At 56.2% G+C, this 19814-nt stretch overlaps 4 protein-coding genes across 4 annotated transcripts; 2 read left to right on the top strand and 2 right to left on the bottom strand.

Moving 5' to 3' along the window:
* The first annotated feature begins 2444 nt into the window (after positions 1 to 2444).
* Positions 2445 to 3917, top strand: MONBRDRAFT_20788 (uncharacterized protein). Its single transcript, XM_001745262.1, has 3 exons — positions 2445 to 3036; positions 3200 to 3438; positions 3556 to 3917. Exons 1-3 carry the CDS (start codon positions 2490 to 2492, stop codon positions 3760 to 3762), a joined length of 993 nt encoding a protein of 330 aa, XP_001745314.1. The 5' UTR covers positions 2445 to 2489; the 3' UTR covers positions 3763 to 3917.
* Positions 3918 to 4277: 360 nt separating this feature from the next.
* Positions 4278 to 6263, bottom strand: MONBRDRAFT_32118 (uncharacterized protein; the record flags this gene model as incomplete). Its single annotated transcript, XM_001745106.1, has 5 exons — positions 4278 to 4482; positions 4567 to 4624; positions 4735 to 4875; positions 4952 to 5005; positions 5124 to 6263. The coding sequence occupies 5 exons, from the start codon at positions 6261 to 6263 to the stop codon at positions 4352 to 4354; spliced, it is 1524 nt and encodes a 507-aa protein (XP_001745158.1). The 3' UTR covers positions 4278 to 4351.
* A 1803-nt stretch (positions 6264 to 8066) lies between these two features.
* On the top strand, positions 8067 to 10330 carry MONBRDRAFT_18806 (uncharacterized protein; the record flags this gene model as incomplete). Its single annotated transcript, XM_001745261.1, has 8 exons — positions 8067 to 8276; positions 8416 to 8709; positions 8809 to 8954; positions 9031 to 9256; positions 9376 to 9469; positions 9619 to 9668; positions 9762 to 9851; positions 9972 to 10330. The coding sequence occupies 8 exons, from the start codon at positions 8067 to 8069 to the stop codon at positions 10092 to 10094; spliced, it is 1233 nt and encodes a 410-aa protein (XP_001745313.1). The 3' UTR covers positions 10095 to 10330.
* A 5960-nt stretch (positions 10331 to 16290) lies between these two features.
* On the bottom strand, positions 16291 to 18909 carry MONBRDRAFT_16910 (uncharacterized protein; the record flags this gene model as incomplete). The annotated part of the gene is made up of 11 exons (XM_001745105.1): positions 16291 to 16491; positions 16569 to 16660; positions 16758 to 16829; positions 16929 to 17007; positions 17209 to 17378; positions 17456 to 17579; positions 17681 to 17783; positions 17887 to 17984; positions 18087 to 18584; positions 18655 to 18702; positions 18817 to 18909. 11 exons carry the CDS (start codon positions 18907 to 18909, stop codon positions 16291 to 16293), a joined length of 1578 nt encoding a protein of 525 aa, XP_001745157.1.
* Between the last annotated feature and the right edge of the window lie 905 nt (positions 18910 to 19814).

The raw sequence follows: 19814 nt of genomic DNA, 5'->3' as shown, positions 1-19814 counted from the left end.
TCTTTGAATCCCTTGTTCGATCCGGGTGCTAGGTTGTCTTTGCCCCTTGGCCGTGTGTGGCCTTCTCGCACTGCCCTCGGCAAACCGTAATTGACCCGCCAGTTTGAAATGGAATGACCCCCACCCCCAACCCCGTCTTTTGAGCTTCGAGACATCAAGTCATGTGAAGAAGAACACAAGCGAGAACAAAGGAAATCGTCGTTCGTCGTTCGTCGTTCTTCTTCTTCTTCTTCTTCTTTTGTTCCAGGTTTTCAACTTTTTTTTCCGTCTTTTTTTTCAAAAAAACACTCAGAGCGGCAAAAGGGCAGCAGAGCTAGTGGATGTGCACTTGGATAACCATCTCTCGGGTTCCCCAGAAGGTACGTGCGTTGTGTGAGCTCGATGCTTGAAGATCTTCTGGGACGGGCCTGGCCCTTGTTGGGCGTGGAGAAGCAGGCGGCCGGGTTTTCCTACTCAATGGGAATTGTGGGGCGTGAGGGCTGAATCGGTCCTTGGAAATCACCCGCCGCGCCCGGCCCGGCAAACGACCCCCCTGTCGCCCTTGTGCCAGTGGCAATTTGAGTTGCGCGACATTCCAAGCTGATACCTTTTGCACCGCGGTGTCGCGTGGGGCTGTGTTCTATCCCTCTATCTCTCTCCCTGCTTCTCTCCTTCTTTTGCTGCGTGCAGGTGGTGGCCCTGCTCCGCACGTAAACCTTGGCGTCGCAGAGTTGCTTCGACCACCTGCCCAGCAAGCCCCCAGATAAGGCGGCGTATAGGATTTCGCTTGTGTTTGACAATACCAGGTACGATGGAATCGAAGCGTGCCAAGGTCGACGACGTTGAGCAGCTCGCCGCGGCAGACATCGACGAGCTTCAGCGCCAACGTGAACTGCTTCAAGCCCAACTGGCTACTTTGGAAGAGACAGGCTCTCGTCGCTCTCGCTCCCGCTCTCGCTCTCCCCCTCGCCGTTCTCGCTCCCGCTCCCGTTCCCCCCCTCGCCGTCGCAGCCGCGACCGTAGCAGGGATCGAAGCAGGGACCGTGAATACTCTCGCCATCGCGACGGCTCGCGATCACGTGCAGATGACCACCACCATCATCGCCGCAGCCACCACCGCTCCCACTCTCGTTCCCCACAGCGCGCATCTTCGCGACATCACCGCTCTCGCTACGAGGATGAAGAATACCGACGCCGAGACATTGATGTACGCGAGCATCGTCGGCGTGAGGACGAACGCTACGAAGCTTATGCTCGCTCGCGCAGTGCTTACCGCCGTGGCTCACGTTCCCCCGAGCGTCGTCGCCGTCGTCACTCCCGCTCACCTGACCGCCACCGCCGACGCTCGCGCTCCCCTGCTCGCCGCGAAGGACGAAATGACGACCGCCGACGATCCCGCTCGCGCTCGCCCATGTCGCGCCGTGCCTCGGAACGCCCTTCGCACGAGTCACGCTCGCGCAGCGGAGCGCCCGACGACGGAAACAGCAAGGCGGACCGTCGCGTACACGAGACTCCGTCTTCACCTGCTCGTGCCGAAATGGCACGTGGCATTGTTCACAGTGATGACGAAAGTGATCGCAGCAAAGCCGCACCATCCCAACAGAGTCGCGCCCGTTCACCAGCCCCGGCACCCAAACCTGAACCTCAACCCGAGTGAGTTGGTCAACGCTCGCACTTGCGTGCCCATTTATTGGCTTCATCAAGTTGCTTCAGCCAGGGGTCTTGCTTCATCTTTTTAACCACATGTGCATAAGCAACGTGAAAACTCTTTTCTAGCTTGCTGTACCACGCTTTGGGCTGACTGCGCGTCTTCATGCCTCAATAGACCGGTGGAGCCGCTCGAAATCGAGGAAGAGGAGCGCGACGAAGAGGCCGAGATTGAGGCCATGCGTCGCAAGCGCCAAGCCATGCTGAAGCAGCTGAATGCCAATGCACCCAGTGGAAACAACACGCCGCGCGACGGCAATGCCTCACAGCGGTCTCAAGAACGCTTGGGCCAAGTTGTGGACGATGGGCAAAGCAGCCACCACATTCCAGCATCTGGTGGACAGTCCACCTCTTATTCGCGTGGGCAAAACACGCCCAATCACCGCCCGCAATCACCACCCAACGACGATGACGACGATTTTGAGCAGTACAACCTTGGCTTTGATGATGCTCAGCAATCCATCGAGCAAGAAGGAGACGAGGCCATTGAAGAAGCCCTCCGCGAGGCAGAAAATGAAATGAAGCAGCGTATCCTCCAGCGCCAACAACAACAACAACAACAACAACAACAACAACAACAACAACAACAACAACAAGGCAACGGTCACAGTGCGCCTGGAGCAAGCAACGGCCAACCAACCGTACCGGAGACCAAACCAGAGGATGAGGAGGACGAGGAGCCTGACATGTTTAGCGAGGACTTTAAGGTGGAAACACAGACCACCCGTGCCGTGAGCACGGTGGGCACGACGGCGGCCCTGGCCGACAACTGGGATGACCATGAGGGATACTACCGCGTGCAGATGAGTGAGCTGCTCAACGATCGTTATCGTGTGTTCGGTTTCACAGGTCAGGGTGTCTTCTCCAACGTTGTGCGCGCAACGGACGAGCAGCGGCCTGGACATCAGGTGGCCATCAAGATTTTGCGCAACAATGAGATGATGTACAAAGCCGGCCTCAAGGAACTCGAGGTGCTGCAGAAGCTCAACAGCCTGGACCCCAAGCGCACCCACCACTGCGTGCGCCTGCTCTGTGATTTCAAGCACCGCAACCATCTTTGCCTTGTGTTTGAGAATCTTAGCATGAACCTTCGCGAGGTGCAGAAGAAGTTTGGTCGTAACCGCGGCTTGAGTCTGCGTGCCGTCAAGAGCTACGCGCAGCAGCTGCTCCGCTCTTTGCGTCTCATGAAGAAGGGTCTCATCATCCACGCCGACATCAAGCCGGACAACATGCTCGTCAATGACAAGTACAACGTCATCAAGCTTTGTGACTTTGGTTCAGCCTTTTTGACGGACGAGGTGGAAATCACGCCCTTCCTCGTTAGTCGCTTCTACCGTGCCCCAGAAATTAGTAAGTCGTGCCTCGGGTGGTTGGGCTGCCCAGTCACACGCCATATGCGAGGCATATGGTGTTGGTCTCGCGGAGAACGCATCTGCCCCGTGGGACTGGTACTCTGCGGTTTTCCACGGTCGTCTGATACTCACTGGTTTGTTGTTGCTTTTGCATTCATTAGTGATGGGTCACAAGTACTCGCACCCCCTCGATATGTGGGCGCTAGCATGCACGTTGTTTGAGGCATACTCTGGACGCATTCTCTTCCAGGGCTCGACGAACAACGAGATGCTCAAACTCATCTTTGAGCTCAAGGGCAAGCCCTCCCACAAGTGGATTGGCAAGGGCGCTTTCAAAGACGAGCATTTCACAGCTGATTACCAGTTCAAGTTTGAAGAGGTGGACAAGGTTACCAAGAAGGTCTGTCGACTCGTTTGCTCTCGATTGGCCGCCATCGATTGAACAAAGTGGGAGGTTGATGACACGGCATGCTGTTGCTTGTCTGCTCACGTGGCCATGGCCTTGGTCGACTTTTAGGAAAAAGTGACGCTCCTTCCGCTGACCAAGCCCACACGCGACCTCAAGTCACTCTTGCTGCGCAACCACACCCTGTCCGAGGATGAAGCGCGTCATTTCGAAAGCTTTGCCAACCTGCTAGACCGCATGCTCATTGTCGACCCCGACAAGCGCATCACCGTCAAAGACGCCCTGCGCCACCCATTTATCGCCGAGCGTATGGAGTAGGGCCCTGACAACCTTGGTTAATTAGAGAGATACATGTATTGGCTTTATGGGTAGGGATCTCCACCCGTGCCCGCTTCACTTATTCTCTCAAAGTTGTGCCCGACCCGGCGCTGACCCTCTTCTGATCGAGTTCACAATTCAGGAATGTGTCCTTCTATTCCTCCTTGATGGAGAGTCATTCACCGTTTCACAAACCCAGACTTGTCCTCCTCCCATTCTAACGGACGAAGAGCACACGAACCCTCACGCATTTTTCTGCAAGGGGATGCAGATTTCGGGTCTGCCGATAACATCGTCAGGTCAAAGCCCTTCAGGTACACCAGATCGACATCCGCTTTGTACTGGATCCAAATGGAGAACTCTGATTTCGGGCCTGGTATGATTATTCTCACAGACAACCAGCACCGACATGAGTACACACCACGTTGCTCGCAATAATGCCTTTGCAGGAAAAGCGATGCTCATGTTTGGAAAAAAAAAAAAAAGCTGAAAAAAAAAAAAAAACCTTGAAAAATCAGGCAAAATCCTCAATTACACGCAGAATATGAACACGGGTCGGCAGGCTCCAAAGTACGAGGTGCCCACAGGCTCAGCGCTCCTGCACTTTATTCTGTAGGTGCTGCTCGGCAGCATCTGCAGCGGCTCGCTGCACGTCCTGGACCACCGCGAGATTCTCTGGACCAGCTGCGCAGATGTGCCGGATGGCCAGAGCCGTCCATTCTAGGCAAAGGCAACAAGTAGTGAGCGCAGCGGGAGCTGGTAGGGGCTTGGGCCACACCGAACGCATGCAGGGCAGGTGCAAACCATAAAGTTGGGGCTGAAACGTGTCGTGGCACATGAAAGACATGACAGCCGGAATGCCCTAACAGTGCGAACAGCCACACCCGGAAGTGAGGGCACAAGCGAGAGCAACACTACAAATGCATGGTCAAAAAGTGAGGACTATGGGGATGGTGAATCAACTAGACGAACGCCATGGGTGCGAAGAAGCGTGACATTGTCGGGACAGTCGGCCAAGAGGTTGCCCACAAGGCGGAGGCAGATGCTTAGGAAACCACGTCGAGGAAGGGGGACGACGGTATCGCGACCACTCGGCGTGTACCAGCTGCGGATCTGACTCAGCACCGTTCACCGAGGACCACCGTCAGCTAATCATTGCGATAGCGCGTGGGGTACAGTGCATACGCACCTCGAGCAGAGCTGGTACCAAGCGCGGCAACAGAGCTTGACCTAGCTCCAGCTTCTATAGAATGGAACAAGGGACAAAGACGCGTGTTTGTACGTTTGTGGTGGCGTACTATCGTCACGCGTGGTCACGTGGAATGGCACAGCGTTGGTTCGCTCGCAGCAAGGAGACTGACCAGTGGCGTGTCGGCGTGAAGGGCGGTGGTGGCAAGGGCAATGAGCAGGAGATGCGTTTGCGATTGAATGGGTTGCAGCCCGTCGTTCCGCCAGGCTTCAATATCATGCAGGAGGGCTAGGAGTTGAAGCGCGTGGCGAGCCAGGTGCAGCAGGTTCGGCAGGGCCATGCGAGGCTCATGGCTATCTTCAATGGTCACTCGGTCGTCGTCATGTACCGTGGGGTCGAGATGCATGTCGGGCAGGCGCTTGGCAAGAATAGCCACCAGCTCGGATTTCACGTGGATGAGACGGAGGGTCAGCTCTCGAGCATCGAGGCGCTCGGCCTCTTCGAGGCCACGATAGCAGAGGTCTTCCGGAAGCTCGACAGAGCTGGCGGCAGTGGGGTGGGCAACATCAGGATCGGGGCGTACGCCACTGCGAATGGCAGCGGTGGCTGCATCCCATTCACGTTGTAATTCTGGCGGAAGGTCGGGACTGAGGTCGTAGCCTTCGCTGCTGGCGTCGGCTGTATCTGGGTTCACCGTGGGGTCCCCAAGCTGAGCCATGTCGAGGAAGCGAAGGACGTCAGGGAAACAAGGCAGGCGGGGCAGGAGAAGTATGGCAACGAGGGCCAGATCCAGGGTGAGGTCAGAGGGGCGGGCAGGCTCGTCAGCAGGTTCGCTTTGACTGTCATTGTCGGGCGGCGAAGCCAGAGGGGCACGTTGCTGGATGAGAAACAAAAGGGCGCGCAGCATGAGCATATCCAGACAGGCGGGGCCGGGCAGGCGACGGCAGGCACGCCGCTTGACAATGCAGTTTAGAAAGATCATGGTGGCGGCGGGCGCATGGGATTCCAAGGAGGGGGCGGTGCGGACGCATAGGAGACAGGTGCCGAAGCGGGCGAGGACGGGGATATAGAGCTGGTCATACAGGCGGGCTTCCACATCATCGGGGAGGGTTGCACTGCTTAGATTGGCCAGGGCACGAAGGGCATGGCGCAGAGCTGCATCCTGCCATGATAATTCCAAAAGACTTTGAGCGACACGGTCCGCATCGTCTGCTAGAGCAGCGCCCAGGGCGTCGGGATCGCGTGCGCACTCGGCGAGCACGCTTTTCCAAGCCAGGGGATTGGCTACCAGCTCGTCCACGCGTTCACCCATGGTGTCCAGAGTCGTCCGGGGCTTGCTCAGAACAGAAGAGATCGGAGCCAGCAAGCAGGCAGCGCCCTCAGCACGGCAGCAAACCGCAACGACACGACGCGACACGACACGACACGAGGGTCGGAGTGTCACGGTGAGCTGCTCGTCTTGGCCCGCCCGAAAAGTCTGACAACGAATTGTCAGCACGGGGGCGGTTTGCAAGCCGAGGTGTGAAAATTGTATTCTTTTAGCAGGTATTAACGGGGGTGAAAGTGATTCAGGTTTCAGGAGGAGCCAGAGGGCTGTGACGGCCGTGTTTTGGTCTTGTGCGAGCGAGGTGCGCTGGGGCGGGGAGAGAGGCCAATGTTGGTTGCCTGAGCTCTCGCTCACTCTGCTCACGTCCGCACACCGAGCTCTCCCTTCCCCTCTCCCTCTCTCTTGTTCAGACCGAGATCCCGCTGCCATATCGTGTTGTTTACGTGTGTTACGACGTGAATGTCATCAAGCAGGCTGGTAATTTCATTTGGTAACAGTTTCTTTGTTCTCTTGTCTGTTCGATCTCTTCATGCCATCTCTGGTTTTCCCTTCATATCCGATAAAGGTTTCACATCACCTCTCACACATCATCCCTCTCACTCACATCTCTCACACATTAGCCGAGAGCACACTTGTCTCTCTCTCTCTCTTTCTCTCTCACACACACACTCTCTCTGTGTCCTCCAGCTCGCTCGCTCCTGTCTCTTGATATCGCGTCAGTGGCAGCGCGGGGATGGGATGGGAGGTGGGATGGTATTGGGGGTCACAAAGGGATCAGGAGGTCAACTGGCTGAGGGGGGGGGGGACGGGGTCGGGCTGTAGGTGCACTTGCGGGGGGGAGTTTCGTTCAACATTGGCCAGTGTGTTGGTGTTGCAGCAGGTTCTTTTTAAAGCTTCAACTCACTGACCCTTTGCTCCGGCTCTGGTTGTTGGTCCTTCGCCTCGTTGCAGCTCACTTGTCTAGCACACTCCAGCACAATGGCCGATGAGGACACCAAGCCGACGCCACCTCCTGAGGATGAGGTGCTTCTTGGCGTGGTGCTCTTTTGATCCCAGATCCAGGTTGGCCATCCACAGCGTCCATCTCACCGGCATGACTCGGCCCTCGTTTGCATCGCGCATAATGCAGGAGGTGCCTCCAACTGAAGATGTGAATCTGTACGATGACGATGAGGAGGAGTCAGAGCCGGCCCCAGCCCCAGCGCCAGGTGCTGCCGCTGGTATGTTGGTTTCTTGGGTATGACCACAAATGGCGCTCGTTCTGTGCGCTGATGCTTGATTCTTGCCGTTTCCCTAAAATGAAGAAGAAGCTGAAGCCGAGCCCGAAGCCGAGCCCGAAGCCGAGCCCGAAGCCGAGCCCGAAGCCGAGCCCGAAGCCGAGCCCGAAGCCGAGCCCGAAGCCGAGCCCGAAGCCGAGCCCGAAGCCGAGCCCGAAGCCGAGCCTGAAGCCGAGCCCGAAGCCGAGCCTGAAGAGCCAACGCCTGCACCTGCAGTTGCGGCTGCTGCCCCCGCTGCCAATGCCAATGACGACGACGATGACGATGACGACGACATGTTTGCTGGCAAATCAACGACCATTACCAAGCCTGTACGCCCTTTGATCGCGTGCTCAGCCTTGTTTTCTTCGCCGCAAACAAATATTCATTTTCCGTTGGAATCGTGACGATAGGCACCTGCTCCAGCTGCGGCGGCTGCACCTGCACCTGCTGCCGCACCTGCACCTGCTGCCGCACCTGCACCCGCTGCTGCACCTGCACCTGCCAAGGTTACCCACCTCTGCTTTTCTGAATGCCTGCTGAGCCTTCACTTCACTCACCCAAACACCTCGGTGTATGGCATCGGCACACCGGACAGGCTGCGTCCAAGACCCGCAAGATCTCGTCCTCTGAATCTTCTGAGCCAGTCGTGGATCCTGGGACTCTGGAGATCAGCGTCTCCGATCCCCAGCGCATCGGCGATGGCATGGGCAGCTACATGGTGTACAACCTCAACACAAAGGTACATTTCCTTGAGCACCATCCGTTTGCATTTCAGCTCCCCTGCCGTTCTTCTCTTTGCGAAATTGTCTCGAGTAGCCAACGTACTGCTCATCTTTCAACTCGGATGGCGCGTCGGGATCATTGTTGTTGTTTTGCAGACCACCATGAAGGGCTTTGCCCAGCCCAGCTTTGAAGTGCAACATCGTTACTCAGATTTTCATGCGCTCTACAAGTATCTGGTGGAAAAGTACCCGGGCCTTTTGGTGCCTCCCCCGCCTCCCAAGAGCGCCGTCGGTACCGGAATGATGAAGTTCAAGTCGCAGGGCGATGAGGTGACCCCCTTCATTGAGCAGCGTCAGTTTGCTCTTGAGCGCTTCATGCAGCGCATCGCCGCCCACCCCATTCTCCGATCCGACGACGTCTTCAAGACGTTCCTCACGACAGAAACAAAGGTACGACTGGCCTGCGTGCTCTCTGTTCGGCGCCAGTCCCAACTTGCCCCTACCAGTCTTGATTCTGCCTTCCTTACGTTCTTCTTGCCCTTTTGCTAGGTGGCCAAGCCCAAGGCCAGCGCCATTGCCAGCCTCATGTCCAAGCTTTCCACTTATACCGAGGCCGACGAGTGGTTCGCGGACAAGACCGGCGAGCTCGAGGCTCTTGAAGGCCAGCTCAAAAAGTTGCATGCCATGCTTGAACAGTACGTTGATGTGGCCTTGAAATGTTGACCATCACCCCACTTGCTTTTGACCCTCATCCTTGCGTCTTTTAATCAGATTGGTGGCCAAGCGCAAGGAACTTGCACACCACACAACCTTCTTCGCTGAAAGCTTTGCCGAGTTGGCTGATGCCGAAGAGGTTGAATCGCTGAAGAGCGCCATGCATCAGATGGCCGACGTGGAAGCGCGGGTGGCTCGTCTGCATGGCAAGCAAGAACGCCGCGACTTTTTCGACATGAGTGAAATTGTGGCGGACTTTGTCTCCCTGTGTGGTGCCATGAAGGTCAGTGATGGTTTCAGCCCGCGACCCTTCCTGTTCTTTTTCTCATATGTTTGTCAAGCGCTTGATACCTCGTTTTCAACGAGCCACGCCACTCACACGCCCATGACCTTGATGTTTAGATCTGCTTCGAGCAACGCATTGGCGCCTTTCGTGCCTGGCAAAATGCCGAGACCAACTTGGTCAAGAAGCGTGATCTTGAAGCGAAATACACCGGTATGGTCCTTGTCGTTTGCTCGACATGGAGGCTGAGAATAGTTTCATTTCCCGGGCCGAGCTGGCGTGGCTTGTTTGAGTGCTGTGAATCTCGGGAAAGGGGCAAAGGCGGGTGATATCGTGTCTCATGCCTTGTGCCGGCACCGCAGCGAGTAACCGCACGGACAAGCTAGACCAGGCGGCACAGGATGTTACAGATGTACGTAGCAACGCCTCAACTGGAGGGTTGAGGGCCCAAGTGGTATTTATTCGAGAAATAACTGAATGCCTCATACAATGTTGGTGCCCACAGGCGGAGGAGGCAGTCAAGACTACTCGAGCCAACTTTGAGCAAATTTCGTCGCTGATCAAGAAGGAATGGAAGCGCTTTGATATCTCGCGTGTAAGTTGGGAAACTCGGCATCACTGATTTGTTGCCTTTGAAGCGCATGAGTGGAAGCTGGTCCACATTACGACATCTTGGTTCTCACGTCATCACGCAATATATTTGCTCGCGTGGTAGGCCAACGAGCTCAAGGCGAGCCTGGTCGAGTATGTCGAGTCGATGATGACCCTGCAACATCAAGTCGTAAAGGCCTGGGAGGGCTTTTTGCCCGAGGCTAAATCTATCGGCCAAGATGCTTGAGCCGCACACCGGTCGTTTTAGTGGTTTCCCCGTTCTGTCCATGTCTATGTTCTTGGTACCTTTTGCCATTTTTCTTGGATGTGCTCGCTGCATAGGAATGTTCTCGTGGTTTCTTCCATGTTTTTCCTCTCTAAGCCAAGCCTGTTTGGGTTGTTGGCCTCAACCTGTTTTTCCATACCTCTATGCTGTCCCATGTCCCATGTGCTTTCAGATTGATCAGCAACCTTGGACAACAAGACACATTTTCGCTCATTGCACCATTCCAGATCGAGTATGTGAGCCAGCGTGCTCCATGCCATGTCAAAAGGCAAATTTGAAAAGCCCAAGAAAATGATGACAACACCCCCCCAAAAAGAAAAGCAAAAGGGTGTTTGTCCGTTGAAATTTCAATTTCGGAATTATTTTTTTTTGAGGAGTTTTGAAAGGGGCGCGGAGATCAGGTATGCGGTTGATGGTGGGTCCGGCTGGCTGTGCTTTGCGGGTGTGCCTGGGCTGGGCGTGTTGCTGTCACGGGCAAAGATGTTGTGGCATTGGAGGAGCGCGCAGATGGCTGTTGTGTGTGTTGTGTGCGTGCGTGCCTGATGCTGATGCCCTTGGCTCGCCTGCGAGCAGACCAAAAGGCGGGAACGAGGGCAAGTTTTCTTACGGACTACCTAGCGGCGGCATCCTCCTTCCCTTTGGGCGTGGGGCAATGGTGGCGTAGTATGCCTGAATTTGGGTGACGGCACCACTTTCTGTCCGCTTCTTCTGCGCATCGGTGTCTGGCGTTTGCGGCCTCACACAGCAGCGCCATGTCTGCACGACGCGCATCAAAAGGTTCGTCTCAGCACCACAACACACATGTCAAAGTTGCCTATCATTGGCGATCGCAACTTACGTGTGGGCACTGCTAGGCCCTGCCAACTTGCGCTACGAGAGCGCGGGCAAGCCGCTCAGGGGCCCGGGCGATGGAGCGGCTGATGATGCTGCTCTGCGCTATAAAGACGAAAACCTGGCGCTGAAAAGCCAGCTGAGGCAGAAAGAGGACGAAGTCAAGCGGTATGCCTCGGGCGGACCTGCATACAACACAGCTGATTTTATCTTGCTTTTCTTTCCCATTGACGGTCAAGTCTGACCGCTTCCTTGCTCTGTGCAGGTTATCGACGCAGAATGCACGGCTCATGGCGCAGCTGAAGCGGTACGCAGGCCAGCACAACGACGAAAATGTCAACGAAGGTTGGTCCCACCCATTGAAAACCCATTTGCTCTTCCTCGAATGTGGTAGGTCCACATCAACTCATGTGCTGCTTACCAACGCATTGCCGTAGCAACCCGTAATATTGAATTGGAGGGCCAGCTGACGGACGCTCGCCACCAAATGGCACAGCTTGAGAAAATGAACGAAAATTTGACGCGGAAGCTTGAACTGGCTCGTGCCACAGCTGGCGAGAAATCTGGCAAATCCGGATCCCTGGGAGGGTCTCGCCGGCCCAGCGTACGGCCAGGCACTGCACAGCAGCAACAACAGCTTCAGCAGCGCCACCGAGAAGGTACGACCCCGACTGCTCTGTACATACCCCGAGCGGCCGAGCGAGGCTAATGACGGTTGCATGGATGGTACCTGGACGACTGCTATTTTTGCTGGCCATCATTCGCAGAGTTGGCCGCCCATGAAACCAAATGGTCTGCTCGCCACCAACAACTTGAAAACGAACTACAAGACAGGTAAGCTCAGGGCACGACCAGCCCACTGCGCTACGTGACGCTAGCCACCACTTTCCGTCTGCTTGATTTGCCCGCCTGCTCGCCAGTCGGCAACGCGAACAAATGGCGCAGGGACAAATAAGAAGCCTACAGGCGGCAGTGCGCAAACTTGAGGAGACTCTGGAGATGACACTCGACGAGTGCCAACAGTTGGAAGATCGCCTGCACAGCAAGGAAATTGGGGAGCGCCAGAATAATGTGCAAAGCAACATTGGCATGAACCGCCTACAACAAGCCCTTGAGGCTCGTGCTAAACAAGTCGTGGAGCTTGAAGCTCAGGTCAAGGTGGCGCACGAGGATCATGGTACCGCCAAACGCGAGCTGACGCTCTTACAACAGGCTCTTGCCGATCGTGAGGCAGATCTCCAGCGTCAACGGGAGGTGTGGCCAGCTCTGCCCCCCCCCCCCCCCCCCCTTTTTTTTTTTTTCTTTTCTTTTTTTTTCCCTTGTCACACATGGCCGTGGTTGTGCCCTCTCACTTCCGCTTGTGTTTGAACATTGTTGATACGCGCACAGGAGACACAGACAGTCAGACAAGAGTTGGCCGAGGCACGAGCTCAAGCCTCGTCATCCATGGAGCACGACGCCGACTCTCGTCATCTGCGCGCAGAACTCGAACAACTCAAAGCTCAAAATGACAAATTGTTGGCCGCAGCCTTTGATGAAAACCGCGACGCACATCATCGACAACTGCAGAGCGAGCTCAAGGCTGAAATCGCTCAGCTCAACGATGCACTGACAACGCTCCGCACCAGTCATGCTGACACGTTGGATCAGCTGAGCCGCGCCAAACAGGAGCAAGCAGAGAAGCAGAGCGAGTATCGTGCCCTGCACCTCAAACACCTACAGCTGAAGGAAGAGGCTGAGCAGGCCCAGCAGCGCTTGGCCTTTTTCACCGACGAAAGCGCCATGGACATGCAACAGCTTGACCGCGCTCTGGCTTTGGTGCAGCAACAGCGGGCCGAGGGTCTCTCCAACGACGACCTGGCCTTTCTGTTGCCCACACACGCAGATTCGGGCGAGCTGACGGCAGAACTACATGCCCTTCGCACGGCCAATGCGGACCTGTTGTTGGAAAAAGATAAGCTGCAGCAGCTGCTTGAGTTTGAGAGCGTCATCCGGCGCCAGGAACAGGAGCGCGCTCGCGTCACGGCTGAACAGCTCGAGAATCTGCAGCAACAACTCTACGAGAAGGAGAAAAGTCTCAGCTTGGAGCTTGATCACAAGCAGGCAGAGATACAGCGACTTCAGGAGCGGCTGCAGACCATTGCTTACGGCACCTACCAGCACGTGTTGCCCCGTCACGCGCCTGATGGCAGTGCCGACAAATTGAGCGTGGTGCCGGCCCATGCGGCGTTGGCTGTAGACCTCAAGCACGGCGAGAACGTTCTTGAACTCACAATCGGACGCGTCGAGGTGACGGCAGCCGGAGCGTCAGTCCTGCCCCACCATACCCCGGGCTTGTTCGTGACCTTTGACTTTTTTGAGCATGAGACGCAGGCCACCCCTGTCCTGAACGGGCTGCGCATCCCCTTCAACCACAGCTCCTTCTTCAAACTCACCGTCAATGAGACGTTCATATCCTACCTTTACAAAGGCAAAATGCCAGTGGAGTTGCACATGGCGGCTGGGACTAGCTTCACTACGGTGGCGTGTTCCCATATCCGTCTGATGGAGCTGGCCGAGAGCCCATCCGCAGCGGCTGGCCAGCGCGTGCTCATGTCTGCAGAAATGTTTGCCTTGAGTGACCCGAGTGTTGTGCTGGCTCACGTGTACCTGTCAGCGCGATTTGAAAAGCCCATGGAGCGTACCTTCCGCCAGTACCGGCAGCGACTCAAGGCTCAACAGGCCCTCCGAGGACAAGGTGTGGCGCGTGATCTGCCTGACGGCCTGCGACCTAGCCTTCTTCACTTTGGCATCGTTTCTGCTGACGTCAATGAGGCGGCCTTGCCACATGGTCCGAACAGCGGCTCCGGCCCCGCGCTCTACGCAGCCTATCAGATTCGCGACGAACCTCAAACGTTCACCCAAACGGTTCGTGGCACGTTGCAGCCGCGCTTCGAAGACCAGCAAGTCCTCGCACTTTACGACGCAGCGGAGTGGCGTGCCTGGCTGGCTGGCAATGAGGTGCCCGTCTACGTCATTCAAGAGCAAGATGATGGCACAGCAGAATTGGTCGGCGTGGCTCAAGCGTCACTGGCGTTGCCAGACACTGCAACCAAGCATTCGCAAACCTGGGATCTGCAAGCTGCAGATGGTACAAAAATTGGTGTAATTACCACCTATCTGGAATGGAAACCCGAGCCGTCTCGTGAACAGCCCAAGAAAAGCAAAGATCGGCCCGCACTTCAGGGTGCGCTTGCGGACGGCGAGCCTGCCCGCCCGCCTGTAGCTATGACCACCGGCACTTCAGCGGTGAAGCGCACCCCAGCCACACCGATTTCATCCAACTCGGCAGTGGCTGCGCCGTTGGACCAGGATTCGCCGCCTTCGCGCCCGTTGCAGGCCAAAGTCGTGGTCGCTCCGGTCGCTGATCCGCCTGCAGAGGAGCGCGATGTTACTCAACCCGAGCCTGCCTCAACTGAGACGCCGGTGCTGCCAGATCGCCAGTCTCAGTCGGCAGCCCTCACTAACCCCCCCTCGGAAGCGCCCAAGCCGCGATCGCCCAGCCCAGAAAAGATGCAGGAGCCCGCGCGTGCATTGCTTGATTTAGAGGGGCAGACACGGGGCCATCAACCCCTCTCGCCTGTGCCCGAGGATGCGGAGCCGATGGGCGACACGGGTCATCTGGCCGTGCCCCATGAACGAGGACTGGGCAACTCCGATACAGGGGCTACAACGTAAGTGGCCAGTGTGCAGACCGCTTCGGTTGGATTGTTCTCGGAGTTGCTCATGCCATCTTCTACATTTGGTGCTAATCCTCTGACATTGCCTCGCCTGTAGTGGCACTTCAGCAAACAGCACGGGCAAACGGTCCAGCAAGATCAAAACAGCGCCACCCTTGACCATTGCCATTCACCAGTACGCCGTCTGCGGTTGCTCTCTTGAGAATCATGACTCTTGTGCAACTTTTGCGCCTTTTTTTTTTTTTTTTTTTTCCCCTTCATCAAATCTTTTGATGCTGCAGGCTTCAGCTGGACGTGAACTCGCCCGTGGTCACCGATCCCAACATTCATAATCTTTTCTTCAGGTGTGATTACGATGATGTGGCGCGACACAAAACTTGCGAGCTGAGAAGCCGCCACTCACATGGTGCATATCATGTATCATCCCGACAATGTGCTTCCAGTTATGAGCTCCCCCACGTGGATTCACGGTTGTTAGAAACCCCAGTCTCCTTGCCAAAGCCTACCACAGGGCATCCAGTCGACTTTCAGTTTCAGGTTTGCTGCAGCACTGCATCGTCGCAATTGGTTTGAGTGCCGAGCTCGTCCAGCACACGCTCATGCTTGTATCTTGCTTTGGCAGTTGCAATTTAACTTTGATGGCGCCGAGCGCCAGGCTGAGTCAGAGGTGGGCGGAGATGCCTCCATGAAGATGCTGCGCACCATTGTCAAGCAGATCAAGCGCTTTGTACGTAGCTTGATGTACTTTTACAACAGCGTCACACGTGTGTGTGTGTGTGTGTGTGTGTGCAGCCCGGCTCAAACTCATTTCCTGCCGCAAAATTGGGTAGAGCTCGTATGTGATATATTTTGAACTTGTAAGCGAGCCACCAGAGGATGGTACGTAACAGTCTCTATCTGGCGCTCAAATTATCTGAGCATCAAGTCACGATCCGCCAGCTGATAGCGCATGTGCGTGTGTAGATGCCGTGACCCCATGCGAGACGGTGGGTTGGGCCGCCGTGGACCTGGAACACATTCTTGCTTCGGGCAAGGATATTGAAGATGAGCACATTCCCCTTTTTGCCTCGGCCGAGCCGGCTCCCGGGGAAATTCCCCTCGGTCATGTACAACTTGACATTCGTGCCGCCGCAACCCTGCGCCACGTGCTACATCTGCGCGAGTAGTGCTAGCCATGACTAGCCATGAAGCGGGCTTCTCACATTCCGTTTTTTTGAGTTTCAAGTCTTTCATTACTCATGATAATTTATTTAGACCGTTGGGCATACATCCATAGCGACAACAGATAAAAGCACAGTCGAGGGTCAACTGGTTGAGGAGGAAACGCAGCGCAAATAGTTGGTTGAGAGAACGGTGTTGGCATGCGTCCAGACTTGACTCAAGCCCATGCCCCTTGCACGCGCTTGCCGGCACGTTTGCCTCTTGGAGCGTGGCTTGAGTGCCGCCCTGGGTTTTCATGGGCCGAAGAACCTTCAGGATGTGGCTTTCTGTCGGCTGCATCCGACGCATGGCCACCTCCTTTGGTCTTCCCTTGCCTCTTGCGATCAGCCCCGCGTCCGTGATCCTTCTGCCCCTGCTTCATCCAGCCGGGCCCTGAAAAGGGCTTGCTACCATGAAAGTCCTGTGAAAAGAGTGTCAAACAGGATCATTTTGATGAGTCCTTGCTGGGGCAGTTGCACATGCGGGCCATATGCTGTTTCGTCACGTACCTTGAGAGGCAAACGCCCGCCATCCAAGCGATCCACCACGGGTCGGGGATAGGTGCTTCCGAGTTGTATGTTGGCCTGGGCCAGCTCTTCTGAGCTCAACTGTTTATGGAAAGTCCGATATCCATCAGGCCCGACGTGTATGTGTAATTGCAACCGGCTGTGTCAGATCGACCAACCTTGAAGGGGACGTGTGCTTGCGGTGCATCCAAGCCACGTAGCTCGGGGACCCAAAGATGCACGTACTCAGCCGTTGGGTCGTAGGTTTTGGCTGGTGCACACGTGAGTCGAGTGAGGCTGGTGCAGCAGAAATGGGCATCAAGGGATTTGTCCGAAGCACTGGATGCAAGTGTTTGTGACATGCAGACCTTGCTTGATGACATTGAAATGCCGGCCTTGTCGGGGATCGTTGCCAACGCCAGCAGCATAGTTCCAATTGCCTGAGGGGAGAAATGGCATTGATGCAGTTAGCCACCACGTTGTCGGAACATCATTGCACACAAATTTGAGAGCATTGGTGCCTGGGCGAGGAGGCGCACCATAGTTACTGCAGGGATCATGGTCCAACAACAGCGTCTCAAACCACTCGGCACCCAAGCGCCAGTCGATTTGCAGATCCTGGGCGCGTAAGAGGAGCGAGACAAGCCACATGGTATGGTTTGAGCTGGACAGTACAGGTAAGATACCAAGAAGAACGAGGGAACTTGGATCGCGGTGTCAAAAGGGAAAGGACCATACGATCGAGAGGCCAGGCCTACATGCACGGGAAACGAAGCAGAAGAAGAAGAAGAGAAGAGCAATGACTGCGGGCAGGCTAACCTTTGTCAGAAACGACGCCACGTTTTGTCGTCCACGGTTGCTCATGAAGCCAGTTTTTGCCAGCTCCCGCATGTTGGCGTCGATAAACGGAAAGCCAGTCTGCCCATTTTGCCAAGCCTCAAAGTCTGCGGGACTGTGGCGCCAGGGCACATCCTTGTGTTGTACCCCCCCTTTGATGGGCATGAGCGGCAGTGAGGCTGATCGAGTTCCGGTGGCAGCGCCCATCCAAGAGAGAAGTGCTGCTGACCTGGCTTGAAAATGGCAGTGCCGTGCTGCAGTGCGACGAAGCGAAAGTAGTCTCGCCACAAGAGCTCGAAGATGAGCCAGTAGGTGCTCGTGTTCTCCGTGCGCTCCTGCTCATAGCGCTTGACCTAGGCCGTTGGACACGCCTTGAGAAACACGATTGCTCCTTTTTTTTTACAAACAAACAACAAACAAGCGAACAATAAAACAAAATGCATCAGGATCGTACCTCGTGATAGATCCATCGGGCGGTGAGGTTGCCATGAGCCAACCACGGGCTAAACTTGCTCGAGTAGTCACCTCCCACAAGTCCGTTGCGTGTGTCCTTGTAGCTGAGAGCAGAAAAGCATGCAACGATCCATGAAGCAATGATCAGGCCAGGGCAGGGGAAGACAGTGTGCCGAATAGCAGTTGTTCCAGTTGCGCCCAACACACCTGGCGAGGAGATTGCTCTCCCAAAGATAGTACTGCAGTCGCGCGCGGGCGGCGGTCTCTCCGCCTTTGAAAGGCAGGACGGCGCGTTCATCTGGCTCCTCTTCACTCTGCCGATATACAAAAGGCTGGTTCTCTTGAGAGACACGCGTGCTGTCAGGGTGGGCGAGGCAGCAGTCGAGCAGGCGTACCTGTGCAAGGACATGCTGGCCTGGGCAGAGGTCCTCGACGGTGGGAATGGAGCCAAGCTCCAGATCGGATGGGAGCGGGGCGAGGCGCGCAGGTGCGGCCACTACGGGGCGCACATGCATGTCGGCTTCGACGCGCTTGCGAAATTGGGTGAACACGGATGGCAGGTGCTTGCACCGGGGGCCAAAGTCCAGGTCATCGAGGTGACAGAGGGTGACGGCACCCCAGTGAAGGGAGAGGGGAACCTCAAGCTGGCGCTTGAGGCGATGCTCTGCTGCCACTTCTTCCGAGCACACCTCCTGATGAGCGAAGACCTGTGTTGCGCCGACCTGTGCGGCCACTCGGGCCACCTCCTCCTCAGGCAGGCCGGTGCGTACGACCAAGCCACTACCGAGCTCTTGCAAGCGGGTGCGGAGGTCGTCAACGGATTCGATCAGAAATCTTGCGCGGGGTCGACCACACTTGGGAAATTGGCCACATCTGCGTGAGCGGTGGGTGATCACAAGTGAGTACTCGGGCCCCTGGGTGGCGATAGCACCGGGGCTCTGTTTGGCTTGACCTGGACTTGGCGCTGGGTCCAACTTGACGGATGTCAAAGCAGTAGACTGGCACGACATGATTGTGGCTGGCCTATGTGCAGAGGTTTGCGGTTGGGGGTTGAAAAGATGGTGTGATGGGGTCGCCAGCTCGTCGGGGGTTCTCAACACGCTTGAATAAACGTCAGTGGGCAGCGAAGGAGCATACCTTGGCGGCTTGGAGAAGCACTTCGTTGTCATGTACGCGGAGGTCATTGCGAAACCAGACGACGACGGGCCGGGGGTTGCCTGCCTTGGCCATGATGTGGGGTATTCTTCGATAGGCCGCTGCCATATAATAGCCTTCGAGGCAAGAAGACACTAGAAACAGCAGGCGAGACGCGAGCCGGGACCAGGTTCTGACCGGTGGCCACGCTTGCGAGTAAATTGCCGGCCAGACCGATGACACGCGTGCTACTGCTGGCGGTCATCGTCTTCGGTTCTCCCCAATGCGCAGGAGGGAGGGCTGCAACAACCCCACCCATCGCCTACCATCAGTCAGTCGTGAAGGGGCCCCATTCCCGAGGCGAAAGGAAGGGCTCCAGCCAGTTCACGATCTTTTGAGCACCGCAAGATCAACCCGCCAGATGGCAAGAACAACCAACGAGACCCCACCCTTAAATGTCAGATGTCAGATAAAATCAAAGCAAATGTCAGACGAACTGGCCGTTATCGTCTTCTCGATGTTGTGTGTGTGTGTGTGTGTGAGCGAGAGAGAGCGGGAGAGCGAGAGAGGAAAAAACGTTTTTCTCGTTGAGCTGCTGGGGGAGCAACGGGCTCGCTCGCGGGTTGCGGGGAGATCGGGCCTTGAGCTTGGCTCTGCCAATGGGGAAAAGAGGAGCCACTGGACCGTTCCATCATGTCTTACTTTGACCTTCATGATATCCTGCTGGAGGAGGAGAAGGTACGGTCCTGCTCACCAATGGCTGCGTTCAAGCTCTGGTACCCCTCAAACAGTTTTTTCTTTCCGTCTGGGCTTTGTCGGCGGCGGTGCATCGTGCTTTAGGTACCGAGCGAAACTGAGATCATCTGCTTCAACCTGGCTCCTCTAAAAGGGTCAAGCATCCAGGGCAGCCACTTGCCCGCTCACACCTCCCTCGAGCTGCCCTTGTGGATGATCCCGGAGCTTCGCGAGAAGGTACGGGTGCTGAAGAAAATCCGTCTCGG

The sequence above is a fragment of the Monosiga brevicollis genome, genomic scaffold (genome assembly GCF_000002865.3).
Source record: "Monosiga brevicollis MX1 MONBRscaffold_8 genomic scaffold, whole genome shotgun sequence".
NCBI classification, from domain to species: Eukaryota; class Choanoflagellata; order Craspedida; family Salpingoecidae; genus Monosiga; species Monosiga brevicollis.
The sequence above is the reverse complement of the archived record's forward strand: the minus strand, read 5'-3'. Positions and strand labels throughout refer to the sequence as shown.

Bases quoted from the DNA above. Each gene is read 5' to 3' on its own strand.
- MONBRDRAFT_20788 (XM_001745262.1), top strand. From the start codon at position 2,490: ATGAGTGAGCTGCTCAACGATCGTTATCGTGTGTTCGGTTTCACAGGT. The intron at 3,037-3,199 runs GTAAGTCGTGCC...TGCATTCATTAG, and splicing joins CTACCGTGCCCCAGAAATTA to TGATGGGTCACAAGTACTCG. The intron at 3,439-3,555 runs GTCTGTCGACTC...GTCGACTTTTAG, and splicing joins TGGACAAGGTTACCAAGAAG to GAAAAAGTGACGCTCCTTCC.